The 17530-nt window shown below is 50.6% G+C and overlaps 2 protein-coding genes across 8 annotated transcripts in view; both read right to left on the bottom strand.

Annotated features, from left to right (window-relative positions):
- LOC310756436 (uncharacterized protein) overlaps positions 1-17530 on the bottom strand; it is a 74987-nt gene extending 57457 nt beyond the window's left edge. For 2 of the 7 annotated variants that reach the window (XR_014544875.1, XM_083600499.1), the window contains exons 1-2: positions 17264-17530; positions 9075-9207 (exon numbers count right to left, since the gene is read on the bottom strand). The gene's annotated coding sequence lies outside the window, so the exon portion shown is untranslated. Of the gene's footprint in view, positions 1-2365; positions 4007-4334; positions 4837-9074; positions 9208-17263 lie in introns of those variants that run through there. The other 5 variants (XM_083600505.1, XM_083600504.1, XM_083600500.1 and 2 more) reach the window with 3 other exon arrangements.
- On the bottom strand, positions 5702-8273 carry LOC310757066 (uncharacterized protein). Its single transcript, XM_083602200.1, has 2 exons — positions 8133-8273; positions 5702-8038 (listed from the first exon to the last, which is right to left on the bottom strand). Exon 2 carries the CDS (start codon positions 8008-8010, stop codon positions 6931-6933), a length of 1080 nt encoding a protein of 359 aa, XP_083458326.1. The 5' UTR covers positions 8011-8038; positions 8133-8273; the 3' UTR covers positions 5702-6930.

Raw genomic sequence — 17530 nt, forward strand, 5'->3', positions numbered from 1 at the left:
AACTGATAGTTTTTGAAAGCTCCAGAACACATTTTAGGTTTATCTGGCAGGAAAGAAACCAAGAATTAAATATAAAATTATAATGGATACTTAGGAGAGAGGTGGATTCTGACTGCCAGATTTATGTTTCTACTATGAGGCCTCTGCTGGCTTAAGAAGTGTGTGATAGAGAAAGACACTAAGCGACTGGATTTAGAAGGTCATGAGAACACCTTTGGTCGGCATGTTTATTCATGGTATCATAAAACTAAAACACACAAGAGCTTTGTGAATCATGTTATTAGGAAAAACAAATTTAGAGTATGGGATAAATATGAGAATCTGCTGGAATGAAAGACACCTTTTTGGTTTTCACCCACAGAAGCAATAGCTTCTAAAGGATGCAATATGGAAGAACAATGGGCAACTTACAGAGATCTTTTGGACTTTCCAGAAGAAAAAAGAAAACTGAATAAACAGGATGAGGTGGGAGGTACAGCCATCGATTGGTTACAATACCATCAAATTATCTTGTTTATACAAGATAAAAGAAGAGATTTTGTGACTCAAAGTTTGCACATTGAAAGAGATATCATTGAGAGTAAAGAGAAAGTGATTTCCAAAATGTAAGAGATACTATTGGAATGGGAAACAAAAGACAAACTGGTAAAATCAGCAGTGATACACTAGGCCAGAAATATAAGTCATAATTAGAGCTGGGCAATATATCGTCCAAGACTGCCTTGACGTTAACATTGTGGTAACTGTTTCCTAATATTTGAGCCGACAATATATTGCGAAACACAATGGGTGTAAGGACTAGGCGATATCTGGTTTCCAACATCGTGGTCTCACCAGCTAAACATTGCAATGTTATCACCATCTAAACCTCACAATATCACCTGGTGAATGTCATGTTACCAGATAATGGCCATGGGCCATTATCACTCCTGCAGAGATAGTCCCTGGGCCTGACCAATGCAGCGCGATGCTGGAAAACGCGTTTGTGTATGTCCGTGGCGACGGAAATAGCTTCTGCGCATGCCCAGACGCCCAAAATTGTGCAGGCGCAGAAGTGATTTTCAGCATCTGGACATGCACAGAAGCAATTTCCAGTATCTGTGCATGCGCAAACGCGATTTCCGGCGCCGCTCGGCAAGTCCCCTGTGCGCTGTGCTAAACCGGTGCAGCGCAGCGCACAGGGGACTCGCCGAGCGGGCAGTTCGGTCCACGGGCAGCTCGTGGGCCAGTAAAATGGTCTTCGTGGGCCATACGTTGCCGACCCCTGGGCTAAACATTACAATCTACCACAATGTCTGAAATAACGATGGAACTTTACAGAGGCAAATAGGACAGTGTCCTGGCAGCTGCTACGACTTAGGGGTCTAAAACGGATAAATGACAATATTATCAATAATCATCTCACCAGGACTTTTGGTTTTGCGCTTGGCTACCAAATGGTGGAAAAGGGACGCAGGTGGCGCTGTGGGTAAAACATCAGTGCCTAGGACTTGCTGATTGCATGGTCGGCGGTTCGAATCCCCGCGGCGGGGTGAGCTTCTGTCTTTCGGTCCCAGCTGCTGCCCACCTAGCAGTTCGAAAGCACCCTTAAGTGCAAGTAGATAAATAGGTACCGCTTTATAGCAGGAAGTTAAACGGCGTTTCCGTGTGCTGCGCTGGTGCTGGCTCGCCAGAGCAGCTTCATCACGCTGGCCGCGTGACGCGGAAGTGTCTGCGGACAGCGCTGGCCCCCGGCCTCTTAAGTGAGATGGGCGCACAACCCTAGAGTCTGTCAAGACTGGCCCGTACGGGCAGGGGTACCTTTACCTTTTACCAAATGGTGGTATTCAGGACAATCCAAAGTATGGAGATGAGTCCTAGTGAATACAGATAACCTGGGGGTGTCATCAGGGAAGGGGGGAGACTGGGGAATAAGATGTGATGGAAGGGGAGGGGTCTCAGTCGAGGCTCCTCCCCTTCCTTTAACCCTTCCCTGGACTCCCTCTCTCCGTTTCCCCAGCCAGGCGCCCCACGACCCCAGGGATTCCTGCCAGGGGGAAGCCGGGAGAATGGGGGGCCTCAGCCCCACCCCAGCCCTGCTTGGGGTCCTCATTCCCCTTCCCGCCAAGGCCTCCAGGGGGGGCAGGGCAGCTGAGCATCTCTCGGCCCCCCAGGAAAGAGAAAGGGGAGTCTGGCGGTGCTGCTGCTGCCCAGGAGATCTTGCAAGGCCAGCCCTGCAGGTGTTGGGTCCCCCCTTCCCACCTGGGTCGGGGCCGGGATCGGGGCCCCTGTCGACGGGCCCCAGGGAGGGCGCTTTCCTTAGGGGGGGTCTCTTTGTCCTCCCCTCTTACCCCCCTCTATTTCCCCCCCTTCTCTCCCTCTTTACCTCGTGGTCCTCCGCCTCCCTGGCTCCAGATTAGTCCGCTTTCCTTGTCTGCAACAGAAAGGGCTGGGGGGGTTCTTCACTGACGCCCCTCCTCCCCTTTCCTGGAAACTTCCGGCACATTTAGCGACACTTCCGGTTCCTTTTGGGATTCGCTTGCCCCTAGAGCTACGTTTATAGAGCAGCCTCTCCCTGTGTTGAGATGGGAAGCGCACGGGACGGCGCTGCCTCTGGGGGCTCCATGGGGACATGGCCCCCCTCCTTCCTCCTCCCCACAGCAGGGGGGCGAGATGGCTGCGGGGGGGGCATCATATCTGGGGGTGACCTGGGTTTGCGGGGAGAGAGGGACGTGCTTTTCAATCTGCAAACAGGGAGGCTGGGAGGGAAGAGGATGAATGAGAAGGAGGGAAGGGCTGCCCCTCCCCCTGTGGGTCAGGAGAGTGGGGGAGGGGCTGAGCCGGGGAAGCCAAGGGGGGTCCCTCCCCCCCGCCCAGATTTGCCTCGCAAGGTCCTCTGTGAAGCCCAGCGATGGACCCAGCCTCTGGGGGTGGGAAGAGACATGGGGCTGCCTGAGAGCGAAGGGGCGCTTCCTTTCCTCTGCCCCCTCCTCCCCACAGGCTCTCCTGCGCCCAGAGACCCCCTTGGCCCGGCTGCCCCCTCGCCAGGCAGGGAGAGGGTCGGATCCCCTTCCGCCATGAGAGGAATGCAATGGGGTTGTGAGGGGGGAGAGAGAGACCCCTTTCTGCTCCCCTCCCAAGAGGGTCCCCGTTGTGTCTCTGAGGGAGAAGAGAGGAGGAGCCCCTCCCCCCGCTGCTTCTTTCCCTCAGCGACTCTGAGGGCAACGACTTTTCCCGCCTTTTCCCAACTTCCCGCCCTTCGACATCTGAGCCTCGCCTCAGTTTCAGGCGCCAAGGAGGCAGACTCCCCGGGCTCCCTGCTTTATTAGTGGATTTCTTCTCATTCGCCCTGATTTCCGCTCATATATCTTGCTTTTGGAGCTTCTCTAGAAAGAAGGCTGTATAAAAAGCCCCTCACCACTGCCAGCATCCCATACAGTATGTAAATGTCTGATTTCTTCCCATTTGCTGTGTATAATTCTTCCTCCAGGACTGTTCTTCCTTCCTGCCAGTGTCACTTCCAAACTAATAATTCTTCCCTCACTGTCCTTAAATAGCTGCTTGGGGTCTAGTTTGGGGCCTGCATAAAGAACCTCCTCTCTTTTCTCGTTTTAGCTGTAGGTACAAATTCACGGCCAAAAGCCTTATTGATACACAATCTTCCATCCGATGCCTGCTTACTCAGAAGTAAGTCCTACTCTGCTCCCATGTGCGGAGCCAGCAGTTCAGGCAGTTCTGCTAGCAGGAGGCCAAGGGACCCAGAGTGGTTTGCAACCGGGGTGGTTTCCAAATGCTGCCCTTTTTGATACGTTTCCATTTATTCTTTTGCGTGGGGATTGGCCAATTGAAACCCCCCCCCCATTCAAAAGAAAGACTTGCAAAAGATTTCAAAGGCGGAATTTCCAAATGATGGCACTTTGTCCTGAATTTAAGACAAGTCAGTTGAAAACTCATGGGCTTTTTTGGCGTTTATTTGGGGCCTTGTCTAAAAAAAAAGCTCTACAGTTTTGGGGTTGTCCTGGTTTTTACTTTTATAGCTCAGTCGGTAGAGCATGAGACTCTGAATCTATGAGTTGGGAGTTTGAGCCCCACGTTGGGCAAAATACCTTAATTCCAGGGGGTTGGGCTACATGACCCTCATGGTCCCTTCCAACTCTGCAATTCTAGGATTCTACCATGTGTAGAGGAAAGATCACTCTTGTGGGCAGCGGAGGAATGGTGTAATGTTGGTTGGTGGGAACTGTTCTTGAGTGTTGCCTTGTCACACACATGCAACACCACAACAGTCCTGTGAAAGGAAGAGGAAACTGCAAATCTCACGCTGGGGATGTTTAGGGAACCGATTGAAAATACACCTGCCACTCTCCTAATGGTTGTAGTGCAGATCTTGTTGGCATGCAGAGGGTCGCAAGGCCAGCTGGCTAGCCCCAGGTGGGTCATCTCCTTCCAGCCGTCCCGCTGCAAAGACCCATCAGCCTCTGCTCCGATGTAAATCAGCGACCAAGGCTTCAAAGCCAGGGCACAGTATATCAGCAGAGCGAACTGTGGACACAGAATAGGCGTGAGGCTTGTGGAAGCATACTACAACTATGGATTTATTAATCATAAATCAGGACAAAGAAACATTCCGTTTCTCTCTTTGTATTCTCAGAGAGACAGAGAAAAGCAAAAGCTATACACACAACGGAAATTCCCAGCATACTGTGCTGGAATGTAAACAGACACGTACCAATCTCCTGGCTGCTCCTTAAGGAGGAATGGAAATTATTTATGGAGATCTATGGTGTGAACACATTTGGAGTACTGTGCACAGTTCAGTATCTGGGACCTTTCAGTTTGGAGAGAAGACGAGGAAGGAAGGACTGGGAGGGGTGGCTAACACCCCAGAGGACAGGATCACACTTCAAAACGACCTTGACAGATTAGAGAACTGGGCCAAAACAAACAAGATGAATTTTAACAGGGAGAAATGTAAAGTATTGCACTTGGGCAAAAAAAATGAGAGGCACAAATACAAGATGGGTGACACCTGGCTTGAGAGCAGTACATGTGAAAAGGATCTAGGAGTCTTGGTTGACCACAAACTTGACATGAGCCAACAGTGTGACGCGGCAGCTAAAAAAGCCAATGCAATTCTGGGCTGCATCAATAGGAGTATAGCATCTAGATCAAGGGAAGTAATAGTCCCACTGTATTCTGCTCTGGTCAGACCTCACCTGGAGTACTGCGTTCAGTTCTGGGCACCACAGTTCAAGAAGGACACTGACAAACTGGAATGTGTCCAGAGGAGGGCAACCAAAATGGTCAAAGGCCTGGAAACGATGCCTTATGAGGAACTGCTAAGGGAGCTGGGCATGTTTAGCCTGGAGAAGAGGAGGTTAAGGGGTGATATGATAGCCATGTTCAAATATATAAAAGGATGTCACATAGAGGAGGGAGAAAGGTTGTTTTCTGCTGCTCCAGAGAAGCGGACACGGAGCAATGGATCCAAACTACAAGAAAGAAGATTCCACCTAAACATTAGGAAGAACTTCCTGACAGTAAGAGCTGTTCGACAGTGGAATTTGCTGCCAAGGAGTGTGGTGGAGTCTCCTTCTTTGGAGGTCTTTAAGCAGAGGCTTGACAACCATATGTCAGGAGTGCTCTGATGGTGTTTCCAGCTTGGCAGGGGATTGGACTCGATGGCCCTTGTGGTCTATTCCAATTCTATGATTCTATGTCAGATAGAATGGAGAAATAGGATAGAGAAAAGCCCCCCCCCAATAAAAACAGAACTCATGGAATCCAGTGAAGCAGGAATGGTGGAAGATTTAGGAGAGCGAAAAGAAGGGTCTCCCCCCCCTTCTCTGCATCCAGCCAGTCCATGATGGCAACAGCAACAATAAGATAATGACATCAATAGTATGCATTGTGCTCTGCTGGCAGGAGGACTCCCTCGGATCATGTCCAGTTGCAAAAGTGCAAGGAGACTTTCCACCCTCAGGGCCCAGACGTGGCTCCTGCCTTGGGGCAGCTGGTGGAATTGGAGGAAGCTGACCCTTAGCACTCTGGGTTTGGGACCTGCCTGAACCTCCTTCCACATTATACTCATCCATATTGTTTCTCGCCTGCGTCATTTTGGGGATAGCATTCTACACACACTTGCGTCACCATGGCTCCCACCCCCCAGCATATTGCTTTGAGATGCTCTGGTACGGCCCCTTCTTCCCTGTGCCCCCTTCCCTCCTCATGCAAGACGTGCAGCTGGGAACAGAGCCTTTCCTGGTTCTGCCAGGGAATGCCCCTTTTATTTCTCCTGCCACCAAATATATCTATACACATTATATCTGACATAATGTATCTATAAATCAAAAGAATAGATCAGGGTTTCAAGATTACCTTCGGCATATAAGTAGGTGCTTTCAATCTTTCTGTGTCTTCATGGTTCCACTATTGTAATTATAACAATGGGAGTTATGCTGCTGTTCCTATAATATTAGTCTAACTCTGCTTCCAAAGCAAGACCACCAGTCTCAGCTCCACTTTGAGCAACTCTCCATTCCCAGATACAAACATTTCCAGCTCCTTCCACCAAACACCAAAACCAGCTCATTCTCAGTCCATCCTCATTCAGAAGCAACACTACAGATCCACATTAAATATTATATTATGCTTACTATTGTGAAATGTTACCTTCATTACTTTAAATAAACGTCTAGACCACTTTACAAACAACAGAAGCTCACATACGCTGCATGCAATTCAGATTGATTTCTTGTTACTGATGTGAAAGAAAGTGTCGACTCGGATAGAAACAGGTTCTACACTCTATAAACCATTTCTCTTCCTTGAGTTAATTCATGGCCTGTAGGTGTTACTGCTCTTAGAGCTCTTACCCCTCAGAGTCTTTTGATGGTTTATAATATTTCCACTACAACTGAACCTCTATCCACTTCCCTGGGACTTATATTGTTACTCCCCTGTATGAGTTTGTTGATGTTTTGTAAGAACTCCACTTGTACTGAAGCTCCTTCCACACTCCAAGCATTGAAATGGTTTCTCCGTTCTGTGAGTCCATTGATGGTATCTAAGGTGTCCACTCTGACTAAAGCTCTTTCCACACTCCATACATTTAAATGGTTTCTCCCCCGTGTGAATCAGATGATGGTTTCTAAGGTGTCCACTCTCAGTGAAGCTCTTTCCACACTCCATACATTTAAATGGTTTCTCCCCCGTGTGAATAAGATGATGGTTTGTAAGGTGGCCACTCCGACTGAAGCTCTTTCCACACTCCATGCATTTAAATGGTTTCTCTCCCGTGTGAATATGATGATGGTTTGTAAGGAGTCCACTCCGACTGAAGCTCTTTCCACACTCCATGCACTGAAATGGTTTCTCACCTGTATGAGTCCGTTGATGAATTCTAAGTGTTCCACTATCAGTGAAGCTCTTTCCACACTCCATGCATTGAAATGGTTTTTCACCCGTATGAGTCCGTTGATGAATTCTAAGTGTTCCACTATCAGTGAAGCTCTTCCCACACTCCATGCATTTAAATGGTTTCTCCCCTGTATGGGTCCGTTGATGTTTTCTTAGTGTTCCACTGTTAATGAAGCTCTTACCACAGTCCATGCATTTAAATGGTTTCTCCCCTGTGTGAGTCCGTTGATGAATTCTAAGGGTTCCATTGTGACGGAAGCTCTCTCCACATTCCATGCATTTAAATGGTTTCTCCCCTGTGTGTGTCCGCTGATGAATTCTAAGTTTTCCATTGTCACTGAAACTTTTTCCACATTCCATGCATTTAAATGGTTTCTCCCCCATGTGTGTTCGTTGATGTTTTCTTAATGTTCCACTATCAATGAAGTTCTTTCCACACTCCATGCATTTAAATGGTTTCTCCCCCGTGTGAGTCCGTTGATGTCTTCTAAATTTTCCACTGTCACTGAAGCTCTTTCCACATTCCATGCATTTAAATGGTTTCTCCCCCGTGTGAGTGCGTTGATGAATTCTAAGGTTTCCACTGTCAATGAAGTTCTTTCCACATTCCATGCATTTAAATGGTTTCTCCCCAGTGTGAGTGCGTTGATGAATTATAAGTTTTCCACTTCCAGTGAAGCTCTTTCCACATTCCATGCATTTAAATGGTTTCTCCCCAGTGTGAATCCATTGATGAATTCTAAGTTTTCCACTCTCAGTGAAGCTCTTCCCACACTCCATGCATTTAAATGGTTTCTCTTCCTTGTGAATCCATTGATGTCTTCTTAGCGTTCCACTATAAGTGAAGCTCTTTCCGCACTCCATACATTTAAATGGTTTCTCACCTGTGTGAGTCCGTTGATGTTTTCTTAGTGTTCCACTGTCAATGTAGCTCCTTCCACACTCCATACATTTAAATGGTTTCCCCCCCACGTGAGTCCGTTGATGACTTCTGAGTACTCGATTATCAGTGAAGCTTTTTCCGCACTCCATACATTTAAAAGGTTTTCCCCCTGTGTGAGTCCGTTTATGTTTTCTTAGTGCTCCCTTATAAGTGAAGCTCTTCCCACACTCCTCACATTTAAATGGTTTTTCCCCCGTGTGAATTCGATGATGGATTTGAAGTGTTCCTCTATCAATGAAGCTCTTTCCACACTCCATGCATTTAAATGGTTTCTCCCCTGTGTGAGTCCGTTGATGTTTTCTTAGTGTTCCACTGCTACTGAAGCTCTTCCCACACTCCATACTTTCAAATTATTTCTCCTCTCTCTTTTCACACTCCATACATTTAAATGGTTTCTTTGTTAATCCTATTGGACATCGCCCACCAGAATTCTGATTGCCTTCTCCATTGTCTTCTTTTGATGGGGTAGGGAGAAAATCCTATTTGTTTTCTAGGAAGAGAACAAAGGAATATTACACACATGTATTACAACCTCCACTTATTTTAACATCTTGTACATTCTCTCCTGTCCTCCATATGTTCCAAATTTTTAGGAAATGCAAATGAAATAATGTCAAATAATAGTAATGCATCATCAACATTTCATAACCCTTAATTATAGTTAATGAAGCAGCATTATCTCAGAATACGGTAGACTTTTGGGGTTTACTTTTTACATAAAGTGGTTTCTCACAGGAAAGGGAGCTGCTCTATGTCCATGAACCTGGCCAATATTCATCAGGGTCCTAAGTTCACCATGAAGTTCTTCATCCTCTGCACAATAATCTGTTGGGTGTAGTGAAGGGTTAACCTTCTGTGCCTCGAGCCTGAGAGGAGGAGACAACAAGGGAAGTAAGCCAGGATGTGACAAAAGCAGCTTGGAATGCTGTGTACTGAGTGGAAATCGAAAGCATTCGACGCTGCAAGCAGAGAGAGAAGATGCAGCTTATCACGGATGGCTTTTGGTGATAGTAAATACGCTATTTTGTTCCAATAAAGAGATATTAGGACAGAAGAAACGTTTGGGACTGATTTACTGCTCTTTCAACACACGACTGCTGTGCAACTTTGCTAATTGCTAATTGCTTTACGACCTGCAGAGGCTCACAGGAGAAGTGTGGCTGGGCACCGAACAATAAAGCAATAAAACTATCGAACATAATCCTCCACCCCTTGGGCCACATTTTGTCCCCTTCGACCTCTAGATCTTTACTCATCACCTGCACATTCCCTTTGGCCTCAGGAGGTGCATAGTGACCATTTTGGGAGACCCATATATAAGTCTAGTGACAAGGCTTGGTGCTTGTGGTCGGTTGAAGGAGTGCTCAGTTGGAGAATGTTCTTGGGGTTGGACCTCCATCTCTCAGCCTTGCATTATTGAATGGAGAGAGCTGGAGATGCAGAAGGAAAGCAGCTGGAGCCCGACTGCTGGGAAGGCCAGATTGAGACACCCACCCAAATTATGATTTATAATAATTATATGCCACCGGGTCTCGCACCCGCCTCCTGACACTGGCTTTTCTTAGTGGAGATTCCCTGTCCAGGCCTCTCTCACTGTTCTTCCTCCTTTGCCGTGGGTGGCCTAGGGCTTCTGGATATTCTAGCTCTGCTCCAACTGGGAATTATTTATTAAATTTGTATACCTCTCTTCATTTGAAGATCAGAAGATAAAAATATATGTGACACTGAAAAAGATGAGTATTAAAGGTGAATAACACTGATTGTGGGAAAGAAAAGAAAGAAGATGAAACCAGCGGTGTGTCCACCAATCTTCAAATCAGTTTCATTTTCCCTGGCTGTATTTTTCAGCCACGATTGTGACTCGGAATCTTAGCCACACTTTATTCTAGAATATCAGCTGGATCTCTTTGTAATAGGAGCCAGACATCCCTGGGATTTCATCCAGACATTCCTTTAGTGTGGGCAGCAGCAGCGGAGGAAGGAAGGAATTAACGTTGGGGGCAAACCATTTCCTTCAGAAGGTCTTCCCCAGCGGCCAGCAGGGAACCCTTAAGATCCAGTTCCACCAACTCCCAAGTAACACTGAGCCCTAGAAGAACCTTCTATGCTGAGTTGAGGCATCTCTGGCCCTCCAGATGTGGTTGGACCCATGGCCTGGGAGTATAGGAGTCTTATCTGGTGGGAGAAACTTTCCCCTTCTTCCCCCTCCCCTGAAAGCGCTTTCATTTTTCCTTTCTCCGTGATCTCCAACATCTTCCTGATGCAGTCCAACCAACTGCTCACATTCCCAAATCATCCTGCACCATTGACTTCCCAAGGCGGCTGCATTGAGTCTAGGACACTGGCAATGGGACAGCACCTTCCACTGGATGAGAGGATAGAGGGTTAAATCAGGGCTGGCCAAATGGGACTCAGCTCCGTCCCCTCCTTGCCCCTCCCTGCATCTCCTGTCTGAAGGGGCTGCCTCAGTTTCCCTTATGGTGGAGCAGGCCCTGAGAACAGCCTTCTCTCTGCCCCCAAAATACAGGAAACACTACAAAGAAGGACTTGGAGTGTCACCGTGGAACATAACAACAACAACAGGTTGTAAGTCCTGGGCAAGAGAAAGAGACTAATAGGTTTAATAAAAATAAAGGGGGGGGGACACAGGAACCCACCCATTTCCATAACAATCTTCCCAATCTCTTAAATCCCACAGATTTAAGTGAACTGATATAGTGGGTGTTGTGACGTGGGGTTTGTGATTTCAGCTCTCTTGACATAATACGCTGGAGACAGTTCTGTAGTAACACTTCTTTATTAAAGCAAACAAGACTGAGAACTGAGGAGGGGAGAGCTACATTTGTAGGGACAGGGAACTAGCAAGAAAGGATAAATTTTGGAGGGAACAATATCAGGCAATCACAGTCCTGCCTTTTGGAGGAAACCAATAAGACAGAGGATCCAAATACAGCAGCTTAAATGAACCAATAGTAGCTGTAGCCTCTGGAACCAAAAGGCAGTTACTTTACCCTAATGCAAATACAGACAATAATAATACAGATATAAAATCCTTTGACTCAATACACAACACCCCTCCCCCCCTAGTGAGCACCGCAGACGTAATCTCTCAGGTACTGTGGGGTCCTACAAGTTCTACTTGATCTCCTGACAACAGGTGTTGCCGGTTCTGGATTGGATGTTACCTGTGGTAGGGGGGGTGCTATAGGGGTTTCGTCAGGAACAGATGGAGTCCCAGACATCGCAGGGTCCCCTACCTGTACCTCGTCCTCCTGAGGACTAGCAGACCCTGGTTCATTTGCTGAAGCCCCTGGTGACTGCACCTCTGGGCCATTTTCACTCTGGTCTTGCAGCTCTGCGTCGTTAGCCAGGGATGAATTATCTGACCCCTCCCTGCTGAGCGCCCGGCGCCTCAGCTGATCTATATGTCTCTTCCAAACTTGCCCATTTTCCAAGGTCACATAGTAGGACACTGGTCCACTAGTCCGGGTGACCACACCAGCCACCCACCGCGAACCTCGTGAATAGTTCCTCACCCAGACCAGATCTTCAGGGGCGAGATACCTTGTTGTGTCAGCCTCAGCCTGGGGGGTTGCTCTTGAATTACGGTTTGGCATTTTATCGGGGTGGACATAATCCAGCACCGTTACCAGTCTTCTACCCAAGAGCAGCTCAGCTGGCGACTTGCCCGTCGCAGTACACGGCGTCGCATGCTGCAAAAATAACATTCGCGCGATGCGAGCTGACCAGTTACCCTCCATTAAGCGCGCAATGGATTCTTTGGCTGTTCTTACCATGCGCTCAGCCTGCCCATTGGAGGATGGGTGAAAGGGCGCGGATGTGACCCCTCTTATGAAGTTATCAGCCAAGAATGCCCTGAATTCTTGGGATACAAAAGCTGCCCCATTATCTGATACAATGGTCTCAGGTAACCCGTGGGTTGCAAACAGCTGCCTCAACACCTTGATTACGGCAGCTGATGCCATGCTAGGGACCATCGCCACTTCTAACCATTTGGAATATGCATCGACGATAACCAAAAAGACCTTCCCCTGGAATGGCCCAGCAAAATCTAAGTGCAGCCGGCTCCAGGGAGATCTGGACTGCTCCCACCAGTGAACTGGTGCTCTGGCCACTTCTGGCCGCGCCTCTTGGCATGCCTTGCATGTTCGTACCCATTGTTCTATGTTCTGGTCCATTCCAGGCCACCACACATAACATCGGGCTAGCGAGTTCATCCTGACCATTCCCGGGTGTCCCATGTGAAGCGTCTCAAGAACCCTGTTTCTCAGTGGTGCTGGGATGATCACCCTATCTCCCCACAGGAGACAACCCTTATGCATGGACAACTCGTGCTGCCTTGTCGCATAAGGCCTGAATTTGTCTTCATGCAGACCACCTGGCCACCCCCTCCCCACCCAAGTGAGCACACGGGAGAGAACAGCATCTTTCCTCGTTTTCTCAGCTATATCAGTAGCCGTTACAGGAGCCCCCGGAAGTGTTTCCAGCATCATTATGTGCTCCGCTGGGGCAGGATCCACATTGCTCCCGCCAGGAAGAGGCAATCGACTCAGCGCATCAGCGTGGCACAACCGTTTCCCCGGCACATGGGTCAGGGTGTACTGGAACCCGTTCAGGAATATCGACCAACGCAACATTCTGGGGGAGAGAATTTGTGGCGTTTGTTTGTTCGGGTTGAACAACCCTAACAGTGGTTTGTGGTCCGTTTCAATGGAGAAATGGCGACCATACACATAATCATGGAACTTTTTGATTCCTGCCACAATTGCAAGCGCCTCTTTGTCAATTTGAGCATAGTTGCGCTCCGTGGGCGACAATGTATGGGAATAGAAAGAGATGGGCTTTTCCGACCCATCCGGTTCCCTATGACTCAGCACCGCCCCCAGGCCGTATTGAGAGGCATCACATGCCAGGACCAGCGGCTTCGACTCATCATAATGAGCAAGGACGCTCCTGCTACTCAGCATTCCTCGCAAGGAGTCAAAAGCCTTCTGCTGCCCCTGCCCCCATCGCCACACATTCTTTTTCTGCAACAGTCGATGTAATGGTTCAGCTACCGAAGCTTTCTGGGGTAAGAACGAATGATAAAAGTTAATAAGTCCCAGGAATGACTGCAACTGCGTCTTGTTCTGTGGTCGTGGTGCCTCAATGATGGCCTTAATCTTAGCATCTGTGGGGTGGATGCCTGATGCATCAATTTTAAACCCCAAGAAATCCACAGTTGGCACCCCAAAACTGCATTTTTCCTTTTTCAGTTGCAACCCCACCTCCTTGAACTTGAGCAACACTGCACGGACACGCGCAACCAGTTCCTGTGGGTCTTTACCAGCAATCAAAATGTCATCAAAAAATGGCAAGACCCCCGGCAGACCTCTTAACAGGCGTTCCATGAGCCCTTGAAAAATCCCTGGGGCCACACAAACTCCAAATTGTAATCTGTTAACTCTGAACGCCCCTTTATATGTGACAATAGTCTGCGCTTCCGCTGATTGTGGGGTTACTGGCAGCTGTTGGTAAGCTTGTGCCAGGTCAATTTTGGCGAACACCTTGCCCCCAGCCAGTTTAGCCAACAGATGTGATACGACTGGAATGGGGTATGAGTTTCCCCTGAGTGCCTTATTGATAGTACATTTGTAATCTGCACAGATCCTGACTTCCCCATTTGCTTTAAGGGGCGTGACGATTGGAGTCTCCCACTTAGCAGAGTCCACGGGTGAGAGAACTCCCTGCTTGACCAATTTATCCAGCTCTGCTTCGATCTTGGGTTGCAGTGCAAATGGCACTCGCCTTGGTTTGAGTCGGATTGGGGCCACCCCAGGGTCCAATTCGAAGTCAACTGGGGGCCCTTTATAACAACCCAGTTTTCCATTAAAGAGACCAGCAAATTCTTTGCATAATGCCTCGCTCATCTCAGGGCAGGTTTGGATTGAATTAAGCCCTGATATACTCAGTCCCAGGGCGGGGAACCAGTCAGTGCCCAGGAGACTGGGGCGACTGCCCTTCGCAATCACCAGTTTGAGTACCGCCTGTTTGTCCCGGAACTGTACTCTCACGGCACACATTCCCATGACATGGATGCGGCCCGCTGAGTATGACTGCAAGGTTGCCGGGAAGGGCTCCAGAGGGGGCAACTTACCCCTGGGAAAGAATGTCCTCGCAGTCTGGTCTGACACGATAGTGAATCCAGATCCGGAGTCCACCTCCATGTCGCACAGCTGACCCTCAATCTTCACCTTGACGTAGTCTTCCCACGTGTGGGGCTCTGATGGCTGGAAGGGCTCCAATACCCTTGGACTCTCCATTGTCCTGTGGGCAGGGTCGTCTTCTCAGCCGGCCAGTGAGTCTTGTTCTTAGCTACAATCCGGACTCTGAGGCAGGGCTGCGTTTAACCGCTCCTCAGCATTCCGGATCCCACCTTCGTCGCCAGTTGTTGTGACGTGGGGTTTGTGATTTCAGCTCTCTTGACATAATACCGTATTTTTCGCCCCATAGGGCGCACCGGCCCATAAGGCGCACCTAGTTTCTTTGGGGGGAGATAAAGAAAAAAAAATATTTCCCCCCCAAGGCGCGAGGCTGGGGCGGGGGAAGCCCGAGCTTCCCCCGACCCCAGCCCCCAGAACAGGCTGCTCTCCGCAAGCCTGCGCAGAGCTACCCGAAGCCCCGGCGCGACTGCTCAGTGTGCCGGGACTTCGGGATAAGAGGCAGCGCTGCGCAAGCCGGGGGAGCCCTCCCGCGGCTTGCGCAGCACTGCCTCTTATCCCGAAGCCCCGGCGCGCTGAGCAGTCGCTTCGGGTAGCTTCGGGATAAGAAGTAGTGCTGCGCAAGCTGGGGGAGCCCTCCCGCAGCTTCCGCAGAGCTACCCGAAGCCCCGGCGCGACTGCTGAGCGCGCCGGGGCTTCGGGATAAGAGGCAGCGCTGCGCAAGCCAGGGGAGCCATCCCGCGGCTTGCGCAGAGTTACCCAAAGCCCCGGCGTGACTGCTGAGCCCGCCGGGGCGTCGGGATAAGAGGCAGCTCTGCGCAAGCCGGGGAGCTCTCCCGCGGCTTGCGCACAGCTACCCGAAGCCCCGGCGCGACTGCTCAGTGCGCCGGGGCTTCGGGATAAGAGGCAGCACTGCGCAAGCCAGGGGAGCCATCGCACGGCTTGCGCAGAGCTACCCGAAGCCCCGGTGCGACTGCTGAGTCCGCCGGGGCTTCGGGATAAGAGGCAGCTCTGCGCAAGCCGTGGGAGCTCTCCCGCGGCTTGCACAGAGCTACCCGAAGCCCCGGCGCGACTGCTGAGCCCGCCGGGGCTTCGGGATAAGAGGCTCAGCGCGCCGCGGCTTCGGGATGCAGGCAGCTCTGCGCAAGCCGGGGGAGCCCGGGGGGAACTCCCGCGGGCTCCCATGGCTTGCGGATAGCTTCCTGAAGCCTGGAGAGGGAGAGGGGTCAGTGCACACCAACCCCTCTCGCTCTCCAGGCTTCAGCGATAGCCTGCATTCGCCCCATAGGACGCACACACATTTCCCCTTCATTTTTGGAGGGGAAAAAGTGCGTCCTATAGGGCGAAAAATACGGTATGCTGGAGACAGTTCTGTAGTAACGCTTCTTTATTAAAGCAAACAAGACTGAGAACTGAGGAGGGGAGAGCTACATTTATAGGGACAGGGAACTAGCTAGAAAGGATAAATTTTGGAGGGAACAATATCAGGCAATCACAGTCCTACCTTTTGGAGGAAACCAATAAGACAGAGGATCCAAATACAGCAGCTTAAATGAACCAATAGTAGCTGTACCCTCTGGAACCAAAAGGCAGTTACTTTACCCTAATGCAAATACAGACAATAATAATACAGATATAAAATCCTTTGACTCAATACACAACAGTGGGAATAATGGACACCTGGTGGATGGAGAGGAGGAGCTGGGCCCAGGTGTCTCTGGGTGGGAGCCCTTTAGATGCTTCTGCACAGAAACACAGGCATGTGGGAGAGACTGGAGTTGCCCAGAGAGAAGCCTCAAAGGGGGGGGGATAAGAAAGGGGGCTTCCTCTTTCCCCCCATGGCTGGACTCGCTCGAACAGCCCCCAGCGCCCCCTGCAGCTCCTGATCTGGGACCCAAGGCAGGGCAAGGACTGAGCTTCAGGGGAGGAGAGGGTGGCTGGATCGGGGCTCCTGCTCAGGGATCTCTCCCTGGTCTACGCGGAGTCCTGGCAGATTCCTGGGCAGGAGGGAGAAGTCAAGGCAGGCGTCTCTCTTTCTCCAAGATGGCTCCGATCCCTCCCCAGGGATGCTCCCTTCCTCCCTCCGCCCCCCCGGGTCCCCTTTCCCCAGAGGCCCCCCCGGCCGACTCAGCCTTCCTGCCAAATCTCTCCCCATCCCAGGAGGGAGACGGGGGGGGGTCTCCATCCAGGCCTCTCTCGCCCCCATTAACCCTTCCATGGAGTCCCCAGTCTCCCCCCAAAGGGGACCCGCCAAGCCAGGATCGCGGCGCCCCAGGGATTCCTGCCAGGGGAAAGCCGGAACTCGCAGAGGGTCCTGGGTTCAAGTCCCAGCCCTGGGGGGGCCTCCCATTTTTATTGCCTCAAAGGCACCCAGGGGGGGGGGCAGGGGAGCTGAGCATCTCTTGACAGCTGAGCATCTCCTTGCGCTGCAAAGGAGATCTTGCAACGCAAACCCTGCCGGTGCTCCCTCTGCAGAAAGCCCCCCCCCCCCGCCGCATTTCCCATAGTAAAAGACAGGAAGGCTGATCTCGGGGGGGCGTGTAATGCAATCCCTGCGAAAGGAGGGGCCCTGATCTTCAGCCGGATTGCATGCATCGGGGCCTCTGCTGACAGCGCCCAAGACGTGAGTTGTTGTTGGGGGGGGGTCTCTGCCCCCTTTCCCTCCCTGCCCTTCGCCCCCTTCCCCGCCCTACAGCTTTACCTCTTTGTCCTCTCTGTCCCTCCGCTTCCCTCGCTCGCTATTCTATTCCGATTTCCTTTCTCTGGGGGTCTCCAAGGACGCGCCCCCTCGGGGGGAGGGGCTCCTTTCCCCTCCCCTCCGGCTCGGCAATTTCCGACGTTCTTCGGCTTCCTTTCCGAATGCGTCTGCCCATAGAGCTATGAAGAAGAGCCGCCCCCGGAGCGAGGGTGGGAGCAGGGGAGGCCGGAGCGGAGGGTGGCAAATTGCGCAAGCTTCACGCACCGGAGT

Source organism: Podarcis filfolensis (assembly GCF_964270895.1).
Source record: "Podarcis filfolensis genome assembly, chromosome: 2".
Lineage (NCBI taxonomy): Eukaryota > Metazoa > Chordata > Lepidosauria > Squamata > Lacertidae > Podarcis > Podarcis filfolensis.

What these genes read in the sequence shown, in the direction of transcription:
- LOC310757066 (XM_083602200.1), bottom strand. Translation starts at nt 8,010, where the DNA reads ATGGAATGTGGAAAGAACTTCATTGACAGTGGAAACCTTAGAATTCAT.